Source organism: Coregonus clupeaformis, chromosome 30 (assembly GCF_020615455.1).
Source record: "Coregonus clupeaformis isolate EN_2021a chromosome 30, ASM2061545v1, whole genome shotgun sequence".
Classification (NCBI taxonomy): Eukaryota; Metazoa; Chordata; class Actinopteri; order Salmoniformes; family Salmonidae; genus Coregonus; species Coregonus clupeaformis.
Window position 1 is genome coordinate 20125683 of NC_059221.1, and position 18650 is coordinate 20144332.

Genomic DNA, 18650 nt, shown 5'->3' on the forward strand with positions numbered 1-18650 from the left:
GAAAAGAGAGGGGAAAGTGTAATCTTGAGCATTGCTTACCTGCAGCAGCTGGCATTGCCACACAGAATGACCTCTTGGCCAGCACAACAAACCGTGCAGTAGGACTGGTAGCCATCTTCGTCGTATCTGTACAAAGTCTCAATAAAGTTCTCCTGCAAAGGTTAGGAGGGACAGATTTACCATGGGGACGAAGGTCATTCATGTCAACAATCTTTCAGATGATAAGCAGACATGATCTAACATGTCTACGTGGAATACATTTGCATAAATAAACTGAACAGTCATTAAATGAATGAGAAGATGTAGTTAGTTTACCTTGCACTTCAGGCAAAGACTCCCTTCAAACAGTGGGTGGAAGGTGTGGATGTGGGGGGTTCCACATGATAAACAGAATTCTGAGGTGAAGAAGGAATTGTATACATTAGTAAAATGACTGATTCCATTATATGCTATTTTTCAAAAGTGCAGAGAAATAGAGAGCAAAAAAGTACAATTACAGTGGAAAGAATGTTAAATACCTTTAATATGTTTGCCTTTCTTAACCTCTTGCACCATTGCCTCTGTGAACCACAAAAGAAAGGAATTTAATTGATGCAAATATCATTCTATAGTGACAGAGTAACTAGAAAAACGGCCCTTATACATGTATTAATGAATCTGGATTGCTGTGGGTGTAGGGCTTACCTCTGCTGTAGCTCTGACTCCCATAGGATGGTCTGTTCTTGTTCACATACTTCCTCTTAGCTGGGGGCTGGTAGTCTGCCAGAGGCGAATCTGAAGATTCTGCCTTTGAGTCTTTGGCATCTTTGGGAATTAAACAAAATCAAAGGAAAATGAGAACACCTGTTGTTACTAGTGTACCTACAGTGTTACTACACAGGTATAAGTGTTACCCTGTTGTGGAAATATAATGAAAGAACACAAAGCGTTCCGGGGTGAAATTTCCCCTATGTACAGATCTAGGATCAGCTTCCCCTCCCCAATCCTAACCTTATCATTAGTGGGGGAAATGCTAAACTGACCCAAGATCAGTGTCGAGGGGCAACTTCAGTCTAAACCACACATACCTGCAGGGGGTGGGGGGTTGAACCCATCTGGTCCAGTGGGCAGGAATCCACTGTGGGCCCAGTCCAGCATCAACCTAAGCAACTCCTGCTTATTCCCCGCTGCAAGAAAGGACTTCTCACAGCGCTCACCAGCCAACTGCATTGACATGAAATATGAGTGGTGATGTGGTGCTTTGTGGTATTATACAGCATGGAATGTTGTGATATATGGGGATGTAACAGTGCAGTACTAGCATAGTTCAAATCTGTTTGCGCTGTCTTGCCAATGTCACGCAAAGACCATGCAAGTTGAGTTGGAAAGACAGCACAAACAGATCTGGGACCAGGCTAGTATATTACAGAGTTGTACATTAAAATGTTAAGATAGTGATAGATAATAGCATTCATGTCCCACCTCAAGGACCTGGTAGATGGCATCTTTGTAGGTGGGCAAGCTGGCATAGGAATTCTTGCAGAAGCACTTTGAAAAAGCTGCAAAACGCAGAAGTCTCTCTGTATAGATCTGCAACACAAAACAAAGGAAACATTTAGATCAAACACCAATCTGTGTTGCAGGTCAATCTTGCTATTTACAATGAGTCAAGTCAAGTCCACACCTCGGAAAACATGCCGTCTCCGAACCACTCTACCCGGCGCATGGATACAGGTGGTGCCTTGTTGGACTTCCAGAGCACCACGAGCCCAGGCCACCAGGAGAAGCCCTTCACCTTTCCCCACACCAGATCTCCAGTGGGGAAACCCTTCCCATCCTACAGGGTGAAAACCAGGGAGATGGAGGGTTAATCACATGGGTTTATATGATAAGGAAGCATGTTGGCATGCATAGCAAATATTTGTGAAAGTAGGAACCTGGTAATCAATGCCCTTCTTTGCTCCCCTGGAGCTCGGTGTAGACACATTGGATGTATGATTCTCCTTCTTCGGGGGCTGAAAGTCAAAAATATTTATACTTGAATACAGAGATAAAATAGTTGACAATGCCATGCCTGAAGACAGTGACGAACACATCCACTGATATCTGATGAACCTGAAAATGTAAACAAAGACACTTGAAAGGTTGTCTTATGGGTGACTACAATTGTACATATCCTTCTTTCCATGTAATAGGCAACTATGGCCCTTTGTTTGCAAGGTTTGTCAGTTTTTGTCAACATTAATTTAAGCAACGCAATTTCAGAGCAGTGAGAATGAGTTAAGAAAATGGGAGACCACGTAAGTCCATATAAAGGGTTAAAAAGGAAATTAGAAGGTTAGAAGCAAATCACAAGAGCCATGCACAGAAAGAATGACGTGTCGTTGACAGCCACGCACAGCTTTAAAGCAAAATATAGGTTTTCTTGAGTTTTAATTATGCTGCGTCTTTCATTGTCCCATTCGCCAGAGGTCAGAAGGGCTCCCCTCAAGTGGAGGAGCCACAGGAGGCTGGTGGGCGGAGATATAGGAGGATGGACTCATTGTAATGGCTGGAATAGAATGAATGGAACGGTATCAAACACAGGGTTTCAATTCTAGTCATTACAATGTGCCCGTCCTCCGATATCCCAACACACCAGCCATCACTGGTAGGAGTTCTGAGAGTACCTACCGATGCAGCCTCGGACTCCTGGTCCTTTTTGCTGTCGTTGTCAAGAGCCTGTGGCTTGGCCCAGGTGCCCGCACCAGCCTGAAACACAGTGCGCGCCTGTGGCTTCTGGCGTAAGCTGCTCTCCCAACCATAAATGCCCCTAATGGTGCCCTGAGGGACAACACACATGCACACACCCATTACGCACACTACACACATACATTGTACAAGCACACGCAAACACGTGGGCACAAGCGCACGCACACCCACTCATGCACTCACATCCAAGAATTGCTACGACTACCAACCATAAAGTAGACCCACGTGAGAAAAGAAGAAGAAGAAGAAAAATAAAGGAGAGGATACAAAAGCTACTAGCAAGGTTAGTTTGTTAGACACGGGTGAGATGCTAGTATGAACTTGTCCTAAGCATTTAAGGTTTTAATAAAAATGATTTCAAATCATAGAGAATGGATGATTGCACAAGCAACAGCAAAGCCAAGCATACTAGTGACTCTTATTTCACAAAACCTGTATAGAGAGGTTTGTCATAATGTCAAGCTTTGGAGACATGCAAAAGATCCATGCATGTTTTGCTTTGTTTGATTTCAAAGAATGATATTGTTTCCATTGTCAGGTGTTGTCACGTGCAGTTTATTTTGGGTTTCATCTGTCACACCCCCACTATAGCAAGGTAAGAACATGTTAAAAACAAACATAGGCGACAATATCTACAGTATGTCTGTCTTTTACAGGAAAGCTCTGTTATGCGTCACAAGAAAACAATAACGTCCCTCTTAGTTAAATCTTAAGTTACCATATTTGTTGAATTGGTTCACTACTAGACATGAAATGTAGTACAAAAAAGACATCAACAAAATTATAAAAAACATTACCTCCATAGTATTTGTCCAAATGACGTTGTCCTCAACGAACACAGTATCGTCCTCATTCTTTGGCTCATCTACATAAACAAGTATCATAGAAACCAAAGCAATGTTTTGTTGCAGAAAATACTAGAGTTTTGCCTGAAATTGTCCAAAGGTGAAAAGACAGCGGATAGATAAGTAAAAAGACAGGGTTGGGGTCAATTTCATGTCAATTCAGGAAGTAAACTGAAATTACAATTACACTTTTTTTCTCATTGAAAAGCATTGAGGAAAATTGGATTTGGAATTTCAGTATACTTCCTGCATTGACTGAACTGAAATGCAATTGACTTTACCCCAACCATGGAAGGCTCAGTAGGCGGATTGTTAAGCATTCTCTGGTAATGTGTCACCTGTACATCAATTCAATTGAGTTTAAGGCCAGGCACCACACCCTAATAGGGTATTTTGTTCCCCTTAATCATATCACAATCAACTTTTACCAGTTGAATGTGGACACAAATATAATACTTTTTTATATTAAAATGTTTCTGAAATATCGTACAGAAATATGCAAATTCAGTAAATGTCATTAAACATGCATATTTGCATATCACGCAAATCCAATTTTCTGGACACTGGATGAAGTCAGCCCAAATATTTTGGTTTCATTTAGTCAATGCCCTCCAGGAGCTGACTTACACATAGCAGATTGTGGATCAATACCTTTTTCATATTTCTATCTGTAAAATACTAAATAGATTTGTTTGTTTTTCAATAAAATGTCATCTAGAATAAAAACTTGATAACATATCAACAATTCCCTATGTATAAGTCTGGAAAATACGTCTAAGGATAACCACAACAAATTTGATGAATAAAGATGCTTCTGAGGCTGAGAAAAATGTGTTGACGTGTGGGAAGAGTCTGACTTTCTGGAAATAGCAGTTAAAGACAAACTTACAATGAATTTAAACTACCAAATGCCAAACACCTATTTAGACCCAATCACCGTAAGTTACTACATATAGTCCAGTTTGTAACATTCTCTATGAAATGGGCTTTTAAATTATGTGTGATTCAATGTAGTGAGCTTTGAAATTTTGGATGTATGACCATTTAAAAGTGGTTACAATTCATGAAACATTTCCATCAAATTTTTGACATTTTAATGTTTTGCTTTTTGAAGATACTAATATTAATGGACAAAGATACCCAAAGCTCTCTAAATTGACGAGTAGATGCAAAAATGTCATTTTAGCCTGTGGTGACTGGCCTTAAGTGATATAGATGAATACCAATGATCATCTTCACTAACTATCAATATCTTTTCTTACTGATTATCTTCTGCAGCTGCACTGTGCATGGCTTCACTGTCCCATTAAGGTAATTCACCTCTGGAAAACAACACATTAATGCTTCCATTATTAACAGGGATCCTGTGATAGAAGTATGTGAAACACTGAGAGAATCAATGGACAGTGTAAGATTAGATTTAGGTTATCATTAAGGATACTGTAGGTATAGCTAGACTCCAACCCATATACCAGGGTTACTCAACTACTATTTAAGATGGTCCGGTCACACAACCCACAGTTGAATCAATGTTGTTTCCATGTCATTTCAATGAAATTATGTTGAACCAACATAGAATATACGTTGAATTGACATCTGTGCCCAGTGGGACATTTCCTAGGTGGCAAAGGTCCATATAATTATTGTAACTTATCAACGTAGTAACAAACCCTCACCTCACGACACATGCAACCCCAAACTGTTCACACCCCTTGTTGGCGGAATAAACATTTTGCCATTTATAAACACATTTTCTGCAATTCTATACATTTTGCCATGGGGCGGAGATAATTTGTTTGCAGTTTTCTAGCTAAATTCCTGCAATTCTACACATTTTGCCATGTCTTATGTGTGTTCATATGATACCTGAATGACTCAACAAAATTGATGAGGGCCCCCTGGGGGGTCGAGGCTCCCATGGGTACATACAGTGGGGGAAAAAAGTATTTAGTCAGCCACCAATTGTGCAAGTTCTTCCACTTAAAAAGATGAGAGAGGCCTGTAATTTTCATCATAGGTACACGTCAACTATGACAGACAAAATGAGGGGAAAAAATCCAGAAAATCACATTGTAGGATTTTTAATGAATTTATTTGCAAATTATGGTGGAAAATAAGTATTTGGTCAATAACAAAAGTTTCTTAATACTTTGTTATATACCCTTTGTTGGCAATGACACAGGTCAAACGTTTTCTGTAAGTCTTCACAAGGTTTTCACACACTGTTGCTGGTATTTTGGCCCATTCCTCCATGCAGATTTACATTTACATTTTAGTCATTTAGCAGACGCTCTTATCCAGAGCGACTTACAGTTAGTGAATGCATACATTTTTTCCTACCCCCTGTGGGAATCGAACCCACAACCCTGGTGTTACAAACGCCATGCTCTATCAACTGAGCTACATCCCTGCCGGACATTCCCTCCCCTACCCTGGACGACGCTGGGCCAATTGCGCGCCGCCCCATGGGTCTCCCGGTCGCGCCAGCTACGACAGAGCCTGGATTCGAACCAGGATCTCTAGTGGCACAGCTAGCACTGCGCTGCAGTGCCTTAGACCACTGCGCCACTCGGGAGTGATCTCTTCTAGAGCAGTGATGTTTTGGGGCTGTCGCTGGGCAACACAGACTTTCAACTCCCTCCAAAGATTTTCTATGGGGTTGAGATCTGGAGACTGGCTAGGCCAATCCAGGACCTTGAAATGCTTCTTACGAAGCCACTCCTTCGTTGCCCGGGCGGTGTGTTTGGGATCATTGTCATGCTGATAGACCCAGCCACGTTTCATCTTCAATGCCCTTGCTGATGGAAGGAGGTTTTCACTCAAAATCTCATGATACATGGCCCCATTCATTCTTTGCTTTACATGGATCAGTCGTCCTGGTCCCTTTGCAGAAAAACAGCCCCAAAGCATGATGTTTCCACCGCCATGCTTCACAGTAGGTATGGTGTTCTTTGGATGCAACTCAGCATTCTTTGTCCTCCAAACACGACGAGTTGAGTTTTTACCAAAAAGTTCTATTTTGGTTTCATCTGACCATATGACATTCTCTCAATCCTCTTCTGGATCATCCAAATGCACTCTAGCAAACTTCAGACGGGCCTGGACATGTACTGGCTTAAGCAGGGGGACACGTCTGGCACTGCATGATTTGAGTTCCTGGCTGCGTAGTGTGTTACTGATGGTAGGCTTTGTTACTTTGGTCCCAGCTCTCTGCAGGTCATTCACTAGGTCCCCCCGTGTGGTTCCGGGATTTTTGCTCACCGTTCTTGTGATCATTTTGACCCCACGGGGTGAGATCTTGCGTGGAGCCCCAGATCGAGGGAGATTATCAGTGGTCTTGTATGTCTTCCATTTCCTAATAATTGCTCCCACAGTTGATTTCTTCAAACCAAGCTGCTTACCTATTGCAGATTCAGTCTTCCCAGCCTGGTGCAGGTCTACAATTTTGTTTCTGGTGTCCTTTGACAGCTCTTTGGTCTTGGCCATAGTGGAGTTTGGAACTGTGACTGTTTGAGGTTGTGGACAGGTGTCTTTTATACTGAAAACAAGTTCAAACAGGTGCCATTAATATAGGTAACAAGTGGAGGACAGAGGAGCCTCTTAAAGAAGAAGTTACAGGTCTGTGAGAGCCAGAAATCTTGCTTGTTTGTAGGTGACCAAATACTTATTTTCCACCATAATTTGCAAATAAATTCATTAAAAATCCTACAATGTGATTTTCTGGAAAAAAATTCTCAATTTGTCTGTCATAGTTGACGTGTACCTATGATGACAATTACAGGCCTCTCTCATCTTTTTAAGTGGGAGAACTTGCACAATTGGTGGCTGACTAAATACTTGTTTTCCCCACTGTAATCTGGCCATGATAACTACAAGATTTAGATAGCTGGTTAACCTAATTAACCTACCTAGTGAACATGGGCTAGTTGATCAACTGGAATTTTCTGACAGGTTATAAACAGCTCTTTAAGGTCTGTCAGTGAATGACATAACAAGAGGAAAACTGACCATGCACTACCAATTATACTATTATTCTACTATCTGCCTGTTGAGTATGGCTGCCATTTACTACTGTAATGTGCCACCACAACTACAACATACTATATGATGCGATTGGAAGCCATTCAACTTTTTGCTGTTTTGGTGCTGCGTAGGGTATCATGCCAAAATGCACTTTTGCTCTCAAGGCTTGTGCATACCAGACAATGCTTAGACAATGATAATGGCACCACACACCAGGCCCGGCGCCAGGATAAAGTGACCAAGGGGGCAGTTGAAATCGGCCAGGGTGCAACATTCTTTGGGGTTCTTGCATTGGAATTATATTTAATTCTGCTTATATAATCACGCTATAACACAATAAACATAAAGTTCAAATGCAGAGACTCCGAGATCATTGACTGCTTTTGAAATATGTAGCCGGAAGTAGGGGTACTGAGGGTGTTGCAGCACTCCCTGAAAAATCGGAATAAAATAAATAATATATTATAATAATAATTTAGATATTTTTTCTTCTTCACTAAAGTAGTGTACTGGGCCTTTACTAGTCCTGTATTAGCAAACCTACAGTGGGAAAAAAAGTATTTAGTCAGAAACCAATTGTGCAAGTTCTCCCACTTAAAAAGATGAGAGAGGCCTGTAATTTTCATCATAGGTACACGTCAACTATGACAGACAAATTGAGAAACAAAATTCCAGAAAATCACATTGTAGGATTTTTAATGAATTTATTTGCAAATTATGGTGGAAAATAAGTATTTGGTCACCTAGAAACAAGCAAGATTTCTGGCTCTCACAGACCTGTAACTTCTTCTTTAAGAGGCTCCTCTGTCCTCCACTTGTTACCTATATTAATGGCACCTGTTTGAACTTGTTTTCAGTATAAAAGACACCTGTCCACAACCTCAAACAGTCACAGTTCCAAACTCCACTATGGCCAAGACCAAAGAGCTGTCAAAGGACACCAGAAACAAAATTGTAGACCTGCACCAGGCTGGGAAGACTGAATCTGCAATAGGTAAGCAGCTTGGTTTGAAGAAATCAACTGTGGGAGCAATTATTAGGAAATGGAAGACATACAAGACCACTGATAATCTCCCTCGATCTGGGGCTCCACGCAAGATCTCACCCCGTGGGGTCAAAATGATCACAAGAACGGTGAGCAAAAATCCCGGAACCACACGGGGGGACCTAGTGAATGACCTGCAGAGAGCTGGGACCAAAGTAACAAAGCCTACCATCAGTAACACACTACGCAGCCAGGAACTCAAATCATGCAGTGCCAGACGTGTCCCCCTGCTTAAGCCAGTACATGTCCAGGCCCGTCTGAAGTTTGCTAGAGTGCATTTGGATGATCCAGAAGAGGATTGAGAGAATGTCATATGGTCAGATGAAACCAAAATAGAACTTTTTGGTAAAAACTCAACTCGTCGTGTTTGGAGGACAAAGAATGCTGAGTTGCATCCAAAGAACACCATACCTACTGTGAAGCATGGGGGTGGAAACATCATGCTTTGTGGCTGTTTTTCTGCAAAGGGACCAGGACGACTGATCCGTGTAAAGGAAAGAATGAATGGGGCCATGTATCGTGAGATTTTGAGGGAAAACCTCCTTCCATCAGCAAGGGCATTGAAGATGAAACGTCGCTGGGTCTTTCAGCATGACAATGATCCCAAACACACCGCCCGGGCAACGAAGGAGTGGCTTCGTAAGAAGCATTTCAAGGTCCTGGAGTGGCCTAGCCAGTCTCCAGATCTCAACCCCATAGAAAATCTTTGGAGGGAGTTGAAAGTCCGTGTTGCCCAGCGACAGCCCCAAAACATCACTGCTCTAGAGGAGATCTGCATGGAGGAATGGGCCAAAATACCAGCAACAGTGTGTGAAAACCTTGTGAAGACTTACAGAAAACGTTTGACCTGTGTCATTGCCAACAAAGGGTATATAACAAAGTATTGACAAAACTTTTGTTTTTGACCAAATACTTATTTTCCACCATAATTTGCAAATAAATTCATTAAAAATCCTATAATGTGATTTTCTGGATTTTTTTTTCTCATTTTGTCTGTCATAGTTGACGTGTACCTATGATGAAAATTACAGGCCTCTCTCATCTTTTTAAGTGGGAGAACTTGCACAATTGGTGGCTGACTAAATACTTTTTTCCCCCACTGTATATAGCCGTCTGTAGTGTAGTTGTTCTTCTAACTCAACCAATGGCGCCGATGACGTGGATGTCGATTAAGGCAGCCCCCGCACCTCTCTGATTCAGAGGGGTTGGGTTAAATGCAGAAGCCACATTTCGGTTGAACGCATTCAGTTCTGAAACTGACCCCCTTTCCCAATCATTCCCAATCAATGGTATGGTACGTTATCATAGCTAGCCCTATATAATAATACCATCTATTTTAAATAACAATAGTTTTTGCCCACTCTAAAATATAAATCTGTCTATTCTGTCTATTACACTAACACAACCAACATTATATAATACTACCCACAGACATGCAAACCTGAAGCATGCTCATGCTACACTAACCTACCCCAACAATGGAGAGCTGCCGCCATCTTGAGCAACTCAGCCCATTTTAGCAAACCCTTTCATGTGCTAATCCACTTGATAAGCTGCTTACCGGTACACACACAAACTAATTCTAACCCAAAATGGAGCTGTACCCTAAAAAAAGCATTTGAGGGCTCTTGTGTGCGCTACTCTATACTACAGTATATTTCAAACAGTGATAATACATTATATTATAGTCCATTTCCAGTCCCCTAATGAAACAATTTACCTGATGGAATCTTTCTGGGACGACCTCTCTTCTTCCTGCCAGGCTCGTTGATACTGCTGTTGTCTGATAGAGCGCTGTCATTGGTCAGTTCATTGGTCAGGTCTACTTCCAGAACGGAGTCCAGCTCACTTTCTGTCACACTGTCAGTGAACTGGGCAGCGTCCCCATTCTCCACAGCCTGAGAACACAGACAGACACAGACACAAATAATCTAGATGCAGATACAGACACACGCAGATAAGAACATAAATGGGACAATACCAACACAATAACTTCCATGCAGGAGCACAGTGACATACAAGTGAGTGATGCTTTTTGTCTTTCACGTACCTGTGTGAAGACCTTCTGAGCTTCAAGTGGGGGGCAAGGCATGGCTAAGAGGGTCAAAACAAGTTTCCTAAAGATGCTGGTCGACCCAGAAGCCTTCAACACAGTGCTCCAATGTTGCTCCAGCGAGGTTGCTGCAGAGCCATTTTGGACGCCCCGATCACATCCATTTTCTCCCTCTTCCCACTCTCCCTCCTCTGCCAGCTTGTACTCCAGGAACTCCTTGTTCAGCTGGCTGATCTCCTCAGGTGAGCTGCAGAGCCCAAGTTTAGCCCCCAGCTCTCCCACCGCCTTCCCTGTGACCTTCAGCCTACCCTGGGGGCTCAGAAGCTGGGCCATGCTCCTCAACACGCCGTCACTCAGAGGCAGCCCCTCCGCCACGCTGGCTGTAAGTGCTGTGTAGAAAGACAGAGCCTGTTCCTGTAAAAACTGCAGTATTTCACTTCCTGACTCTGATGACTCACACAGGAAGTCCTCCAATGCAGCCCCTCCTACGTTCAGCTCCAGCCCTGGCAGGTGGAACTTTGTGTTCTTGAGGAGAGAGGCATCACGTTCCTTGAGGAAGCGCACAACGGCTTGAGGACGGAGGAAACTGGAGGCATAGGAGCGCAGGAGGTCGCTGGCGTCCTGTAGGATCTGCACCAGGTCGGCCCGGGCCGAGCCCTCATGGTGGTGCAGTCGCTCCTGGAAGGCACGGAGGGGCTCCAGGGCCTGGTTTAGGAACATAAAGGTAGCCTTGATTTGGGGATCCTGCAGTTGTGTGCAGATCAGTTTGGCCTTCTCATCTATGTCATCCTCTTTGTTAAAGGAGCTGAAGTGGGAGATTAGATCTGTCCATATTCCCAACAATTTCCTGGCTAACATACAGAAGTTAAGGCAGCAGGTGGTGAGGGGAAGGGTGAGGCCATCGATACTGCTTATGCTGGAAAACAGTTCCTTCAGGTTGTCATTCTTGGTGGAGCAGAAGGAGTAGTGGGAGTAGATATCTACAATTAGCTCCTGGGCCTGAGTGGTGAGCTCCACCACCCCAGCATGGCAGGATGCATCTGCCACTCCATAAAGCCTACCTAGCACCACCACATTGGGGTTGAGTTCCCTGAGCTGTGAGCAAATCTGCTCCGAGGCAGCACCGTTACCATCTGTGTAGAGAGCAGCGAGGTTAGCTGCAGGAAGCCCAAACCTCTTCAAGGTCTCCACCAGAGCCGCAGCAGTTTTCTCTCCAGTATTGTCTTCAGCTGGACGCTGCAGGACATCCAACAGCCTGATGCAGTGTCTGGCTGCCTTCACATCAAAATACCCTACTAGAACTACAGAAGCCATGCCAGCCTCCCCTAGCACCACTCCTTCGTACGTGTATATGCAGTAAGGAGTCTTTTGGCAGACAGACACTATGTCTTCTGGGTACTGTAGTCCCAGGACATACTGGCCGTATCTGTTAGACACCAGGTCCCCAGCCGCGGACGGACCAGAGACGCAGTTAGCCTGAATGAAGCACAGGACCAACTCACTACAGGGTGGACAGTTGCTGATGCTGCCCTGCCTGCTCTTTCTTGCCTCTGTTCTTACAGTGCATCCATTGGCAGCCAGGGTAAGCTTACGGTGCCTCTTGCACTGCGAGTGACGCTTGAGGTCAACAAGGCCTGAGTGATCGATGTTGAGATTCATGTCACACAGACTGCAGTAGGCATGGAACTCTCCCAGGGTGCTGGGCCCCACCCAGGAGTGTATCTCCCTCCATATATCTTCATAAACAATATGTTTTCTTTGATCCTTCCCTAAAGCTTCTTCATCCGTGTCGGTTTCCAACCCCACTGTCAGAAAAAAGGAAAACACAAACTGATTAACACAAAAATATCAACAATATTCCATCCTGAATATAAGGTCATAAACAGCACAAAGAACATTTCAACTCAGGATTAGAGCCCTGCACAGGCATGAATTTTAAGCCCGAGCCCTACCCATGCCCGCGACGTTCAGGACCTACCCAGGCTCGAGTGCTTCTGCCAAATTTAAGGTGCATGTGGCCCTGCCTGAAATCAGAGATAACTTCCTTCCTTAGTATCCATTAGCTGCTCATCTGTGTCTGTCCCTCGCTCCCTGTGCTGCATGTGCTCTGCTGCTAGTTTGCGTGTGTGAGTATCCATAGCAACGGCTCCGCCTTGGGCTGCTCAATGACAAGACTTGAGAGAGCATTTAGCTGTTAGCTAGCTACATTTTGTCACTCTAAACTCTGACAAAACTCAACAAACATTATTATTCTCTGTGAAATAATCTCTCCTGCGACTCTGATAATGTTCTTGTCGTCTTATACTTGACCTGGTTGAAGCACTTCTGACACTGTGTTATGATCTTAGTAAGATATGACTGCAGGGCACGAGCAAATGGCTCAGCTTCAAAATGTAAGTGATCCTATTGATGAAAAAACAGGCCCTACCCGGCCCTAACCCGATGTATAGTTTCGGGGCCCGTCGGGCTCAGGTAGCAGAGCACTACTCAGGATAAGTGATAGAATGGATACCTGATTGACTGGGGTTGCGGCTGGCAGACTTGCGGCCAAGTCCCTGGGGGGAGCGGAGGGGGGGTCTGGCAGGCTGGATGTCCTGGCCCTGGCGAGCCTCTACAGGGTTATACACCTGCCCCGCCAGGTTAGCCTGGAAAAACCTCTTGAACCACTTCAGGAATACGAAGTTGGGCTGGAATCTTCCATTTATCAGCTCCTCCACTGGAACAAACTAATGGGGAGGGATTTAGAACAATAAGCAAATACCACATGGAAGCAAAGGGAGAATCCCTACCAACCCTCTGCCCATCTATTAAATACTAACGTACACATTTTTTAAATCATTGATTTACAGTTAATGTGATGGATAAGAAAGTATGGGTGTAGTCTAACCTTGGTGACACCAGTCTTTCTGAAGCCAGCTTGAAGCAGATTGTAGTTGTGGAAGAAGTCTGGTGTGTCCTGGGCCTGGAACTTCACTGTGCTCAGGTCGATGCACCCAGGGAAGAGCCAGTCCATTAGCTGGCAGTAGCAGGAACCTGCACACCACACACACACACACACACACACACAATAGAAGTTTAAGACTATCTATTAACAAGGGAGAGCAGGACAGAATAGTCAATAGTGAAACATGCTTTTCATCAGTCAATAGAGAGAAAAATACCTGCCCACTAAGTATCAGGAGTCTACATTTCACAAATGTATATGTGATAAGAGCGTTGTAGACGGCTCTACGATTTTTGTTATAGCATAGCAATGGAGCAGTGTGATCTATACTCATTTCACATAGGATTCACGGTATGTTGCCTGTAAAAACAATTGAATAATGTTTATATGAATCCCTTTCAAACAGCCCAATTTTTACAATTGTCATGGTAACTTGACATGACAGCAGCATGTTCTAAATTACTCAGACCTTCCACTGCTTTCATTTCTTCACATTCACAACAGTAAGTTAGCAGCTCGCCATACTTGTAAATCATTTCTAAATAATTACCTTTTTCTGTGATAGTGAATAAAAAGTTGGCTAAAAAGTTGGCTACAGTTCAACATAAAATGTTGTCAGATACATACAGTATGTTTGTCACGGTTTCGGCCGAGGCTGCCTCTCTTCCTTGCTCGGGCAGGCTTCGGCGTTCGTTGTCTCCGGAATACTAGCTGCCACCGTTGCATGTTTCTATGTTCGTTTGCTTTTGTCTAATTGTTGTCACACCTGTTTTCGTTTATTTAATTAGTGTCCTATAAGTTCTCCTTGGGTTTGTGTTAGTGTTGTGTGTGATTGTTTTCACTGTCGTGCTTTGTTGCTGGATGTTTTGACTATTTGCTCGGTAGAGCTGTCCTCCATAGTTTGGAGAGTTTTGTCGCACCTGTCTGTGCGCCCGTTTTGTTTCGCCTGCGCGCTGAGTTTTGCCTTCGGGCTATTTAATGTTTGCACGGTGAGAGATTTCACTAAAGTCTTTGGAACTATACTTCTGCGTCCTGCGCCTGATTCCACCACCACACCCACTTACAACATCCTTGACAGAATCACACACCTTTAAATGGAATCAGCAGGAGCCGAAGCAGCGCAGGCGACGCTGGAGGACAGGGTCCTCCAGCTAGATGACCAGATCCTGCGGATGGGGTCCGCATTGCAGGAGGTGATCACCACCATCAGAGTCTGGGAGACCCGAGGGACACCTCCACTACCATCGTCCCTGCCCGCGCCATCGGCAAGTCAGCCTCTTCCCGCTCCAGAACCCAGAGGAGTTCGACTCTCGCTCCCGAGGGCCTACGATGGGACCGCTGCCGGGTGTCAGGGATTCCTTCTCCAGGTGGAGCTTTACCTGGCCACCGTGCACCCGGCGCCCTCGGGGCACGAGAGCGTGTCCGCCCTGATCTCCTGCCTTTCCGGTAAAGCGTTGGAATGGGCCAACGCAGAGTGGAGGAGAATAGACTCTAACACCATCACCTACGACGAGTTCTCGCGCCGCTTCAGGGCGGTGTTTGACCATCCCCCGGAGGGGAAAGCGGCGGGGGAGCGTCTGTTCGGCCTCCGGCAATGGAGGAGGAGTGCCCAGGAGTTCGCCTTAGAATTCCGCACTCTAGCGGCGGATGCAGGGTGGAATGGGCGGGCCCTCATCGATCACTATCGATGTAGTCTACGTGAGGACGTCCGTAGGGAGCTGGCCTGTAGGGACACCAGTCTCTCGTTCGACCAGTTGGTCGACATGTCCATCAGGCTGGATACCCTGCTAGCTACCCGCGGACGTCCCGAGGGGGGTCCGTCCATTTCACCCTCCTGCGCTTCTGAGCCGTGTCCCATGGAGCTCGGTGGCGCTGGCGCTAGAGAGAGGAGGGGTCGGTATACGAGGGGGTCCATCTCCTGCACCAACTGTGGTCGGGGAGGACACACCGCGGCTAGGTGCTGGGGATGGCCTCCTAGGGGGGAAGACGACAGGTCCCGCACTGGGGAGTCCTTCCAGGTGAGTAGGCGCCCCACTCACCCAGAGCTCTCTGTTGCACACTTTTGTATACCTGTGCGTTTTCCACAGGTAGCACCTCATTCCCAGCATAAGGCGCTGGTAGATTCAGGCGCGGCTGGGAATTTTGTTGATAAGCAATTTTGTTTAGCCTTAGGGATTCCCCTTCTACCTGTTGACGTTCCTTTCCCGTTCATGCCCTAGATAGCCGTCCGTTGGGTGCGGGCTTGATCAGGGAGGTTACAGCGCCACTTAGGATGTGTGCGCAGGGGGTCATCAGGAGATGATCCAGCTATTTCTGATCGACTCGCCTGCGTATCCGGTGGTGCTGGGCATGCCCTGGTTGAGTACCCATAACCCATCTATTTCGTGGCAGGAGAGAGCTCTGATGGAGTGGTCTGCTCAGTGTGTGGGTCGATGTTTGGGCGTTTCCGTAGGGGCTACCTCGGTGGAGAGTCCAAACCAGGTGCCCGCATTGCACGTTCCCCCTGAGTATGGGGATTTGGCTATTGCGTTTAGTAAGTCGAGGGCGACGCGGTTGCCGCCCCATAGGCAGGGAGATTGTGCGATAGACCTCCAGGCAGGAGCTGCGCTCCCACGGAGCCATGTGTATCCTCTGTCTCAGGAGGAGAAGAAAGCTATGGAGACTTACATAGACAAATCTCTGAGACAAGGATACATACGGCCTTCCACTTCCCCTGCGTCCTCTAATTTCTTTTTTGTGAAGAAAAAGGATGGTGGGTTACGCCCGTGCATCGATTACCGTGGTCTCAATCAGATCACGGTGAAGTACAGTTATCCACTCCCGCTGATTGCGACCATGACTGAGTCATTGCATGGGGCGTGTTTCTTCACTAAATTAGATCTCAGGAGCGCGTACAACTTGGTGCGCATCAGGGAGGGCGATGAATGGAAGACAGCCTTTAGTACCACCTCGGGCCATTACGAGTATCTTGTCATGCCATACGGGTTGATGAACGCTCCGTCAGTTTTCCAATCATTCGTGGATGAGATCTTCAGGGACATGCAGGGGCAGGGGGTGGTTGTGTACATAGATGACATTCTCGTGTACTCGCCTACCCGAGTCGAGCATGTGGCCCTGGTGCGCAGAGTGTTGCGGAGGCTGGTGGAGCACGACCTTTATGTCAAGGCAGAGAAGTGTCTGTTTTTCCAGGAGTCGGTCTCCTTTTTGGGGTATCAGTTGTCTGCGTCAGGGGTGAAGATGGAGGTAGACCGGGTGTCAGCCGTGCGTAATTGGCAAACACCAACCACTGTGAAGGAGGTGCAGCAGTTTTTGGGGTTTGCGAATTACTACCGGAGGTTTATCCGGGGGTTTTGGACAGGTGGCAGCTCCCATCACGTCTCTTTTGAAGGGGGGTCCGGTGCGTCTGCAGTGGTCTGCCGAGGCGGACAGGGCGTTTGGGAGGCTGAAGGACCTGTTTACCTCGGCCCCGGTGCTGGCGCATCCGGATCCCTCTTTGCCATTTCAGGTAGAGGTGGACGCGTCAGAGGCCGGTATAGGAGCCGTGCTTTCGCAACGGTCCGGCGCGCCACCTAAACTCCGCCCCTGTGCTTTTTATTCCAAGAAGCTCAGTCCGGCGGAGCGAAACTATGACGTAGGGGACAGGGAGCTGTTAGCCGTGGTACAGGCCCTAAAGGTGTGGAGGCACTGGCTTGAGGGGGCTCAACACCCTTTCCTCATTTTGACGGACCACCGTAACCTGGAGTACATCCGGGCAGCGAGGAGGCTGAACCCTCGCCAGGCGAGGTGGAATATGTTTTTGACCCGGTTCACATTCAAGATCACGTACATCCCTGGGTCACAGAATGGTAAGGCAGACGCACTGTCTCGGTGGTATGACACGGAGGAGAGGTCCGTGGAGCCCACTCCCATACTGCCGGAGTCGTGTCTGGTGGCACCGGTAGTGTGGGAGGTCGATGCTGAACTCGAGCGAGCGTTACGCACCGACCCTAGTCCACCTCAATGCCCGGAGGGTCGGAAGTACGTTCCGCTCGAGGTTCGGGATCGATTGATCTATTGGGCTCACACGTCACCCTCCTCTGGACATCCTGGTATCGGCCAGACAGTGCACTGTCTTAGTGCCAAGTACTGGTGGCCCACGTTGGCGAGGGATGTGAGGGTTTATGTTTCCTCCTGCTCGGTGTGCGCCCAGTGTAAGGCGCCTAGACATCTGCCTAGGGGTAAGTTACTACCCCTGCCCGTTCCACAACGACCATGGTCTCACCTCTCGGTGGATTTCCTAACTGACCTTCCTCCTTCACAGGGGAATACCACTATACTGGTCGTTGTGGACCAGTTTTCTAAGGCCTGTCGTTTGCTCCCCATGCCGGGCCTTCCTACTGCCCTGCAAACCGCCGAAGCACTATTCACCCATGTGTTCCGGCACTACGGGGTACCCGAGGATATTGTGTCTGATCGAGGTCCCCAATTTACCTCCAGAGTCTGGAGAGCTTTTATGGAGCGATTGGGGGTCTCGGTGAGCCTCACCTCAGGTTACCACCCGGAGAGTAATGGGCAGGTGGAACGTGTGAACCAGGATGTGGGTAGGTTTCTTAGAACATACTGCCAGGACCGGCCAGAGGAGTGGGCAAGGTACGTTCCCTGGGCCGAAATGGCCCAGAATTCCCTACGCCATTCCTCCACTAACCTAACCCCTTTCCAATGTGTGTTAGGTTACCAGCCGGTTCTGGCACCTTGGCAGCAGAGCCAGATCGAGGCTCCTGCGGTGGATGAGTGGGTGCGGCGCTCGGAGGAGACATGGAACGCTGCACACGTCCACCTGCAGCGGGCCCTCCGGCGTCATAAGGCGAGCGCCGATCTCCACCGCAGTGAGGGACCGGTGTACGCACCTGGTGATCGAGTCTGGCTCTCTACCAGAAACCTGCCCCTCCGCCTGCCCTGTCGGAAACTGGGTCGGCGGTTTGTAGGGCCATTTAAAGTCCTGAGAAGGTTGAACGAGGTGTGTTACAAATT

At 46.6% G+C, this 18650-nt stretch overlaps 1 protein-coding gene across 4 annotated transcripts in view; it reads right to left on the bottom strand.

Annotated features, from left to right (window-relative positions):
• LOC121545683 (DNA (cytosine-5)-methyltransferase 3A) overlaps nucleotides 1-18650 on the bottom strand; it is a 47687-nt gene that overhangs the window by 3366 nt on the left and 25671 nt on the right. The window contains exons 3-17 of one of the 4 annotated variants that reach the window (XM_041856432.1): nucleotides 13584-13729; nucleotides 13209-13422; nucleotides 10694-12501; nucleotides 10364-10541; nucleotides 4838-4897; nucleotides 3528-3595; nucleotides 2653-2802; nucleotides 1917-1994; nucleotides 1664-1816; nucleotides 1462-1569; nucleotides 1068-1203; nucleotides 685-804; nucleotides 519-560; nucleotides 316-395; nucleotides 40-152 (exon numbers count right to left, since the gene is read on the bottom strand). In XM_041856432.1, the coding sequence (XP_041712366.1) occupies nucleotides 40-152; nucleotides 316-395; nucleotides 519-560; nucleotides 685-804; nucleotides 1068-1203; nucleotides 1462-1569; nucleotides 1664-1816; nucleotides 1917-1994; nucleotides 2653-2802; nucleotides 3528-3595; nucleotides 4838-4897; nucleotides 10364-10541; nucleotides 10694-12501; nucleotides 13209-13422; nucleotides 13584-13729 (3454 nt within the window). The remainder of the gene's footprint in view (nucleotides 1-39; nucleotides 153-315; nucleotides 396-518; nucleotides 561-684; nucleotides 805-1067; nucleotides 1204-1461; nucleotides 1570-1663; nucleotides 1817-1916; nucleotides 1995-2652; nucleotides 2803-3527; nucleotides 3596-4837; nucleotides 4898-10363; nucleotides 10542-10693; nucleotides 12502-13208; nucleotides 13423-13583; nucleotides 13730-18650) is intronic. The other 3 variants (XM_041856433.1, XM_041856434.1, XM_041856435.1) reach the window with 3 other exon arrangements.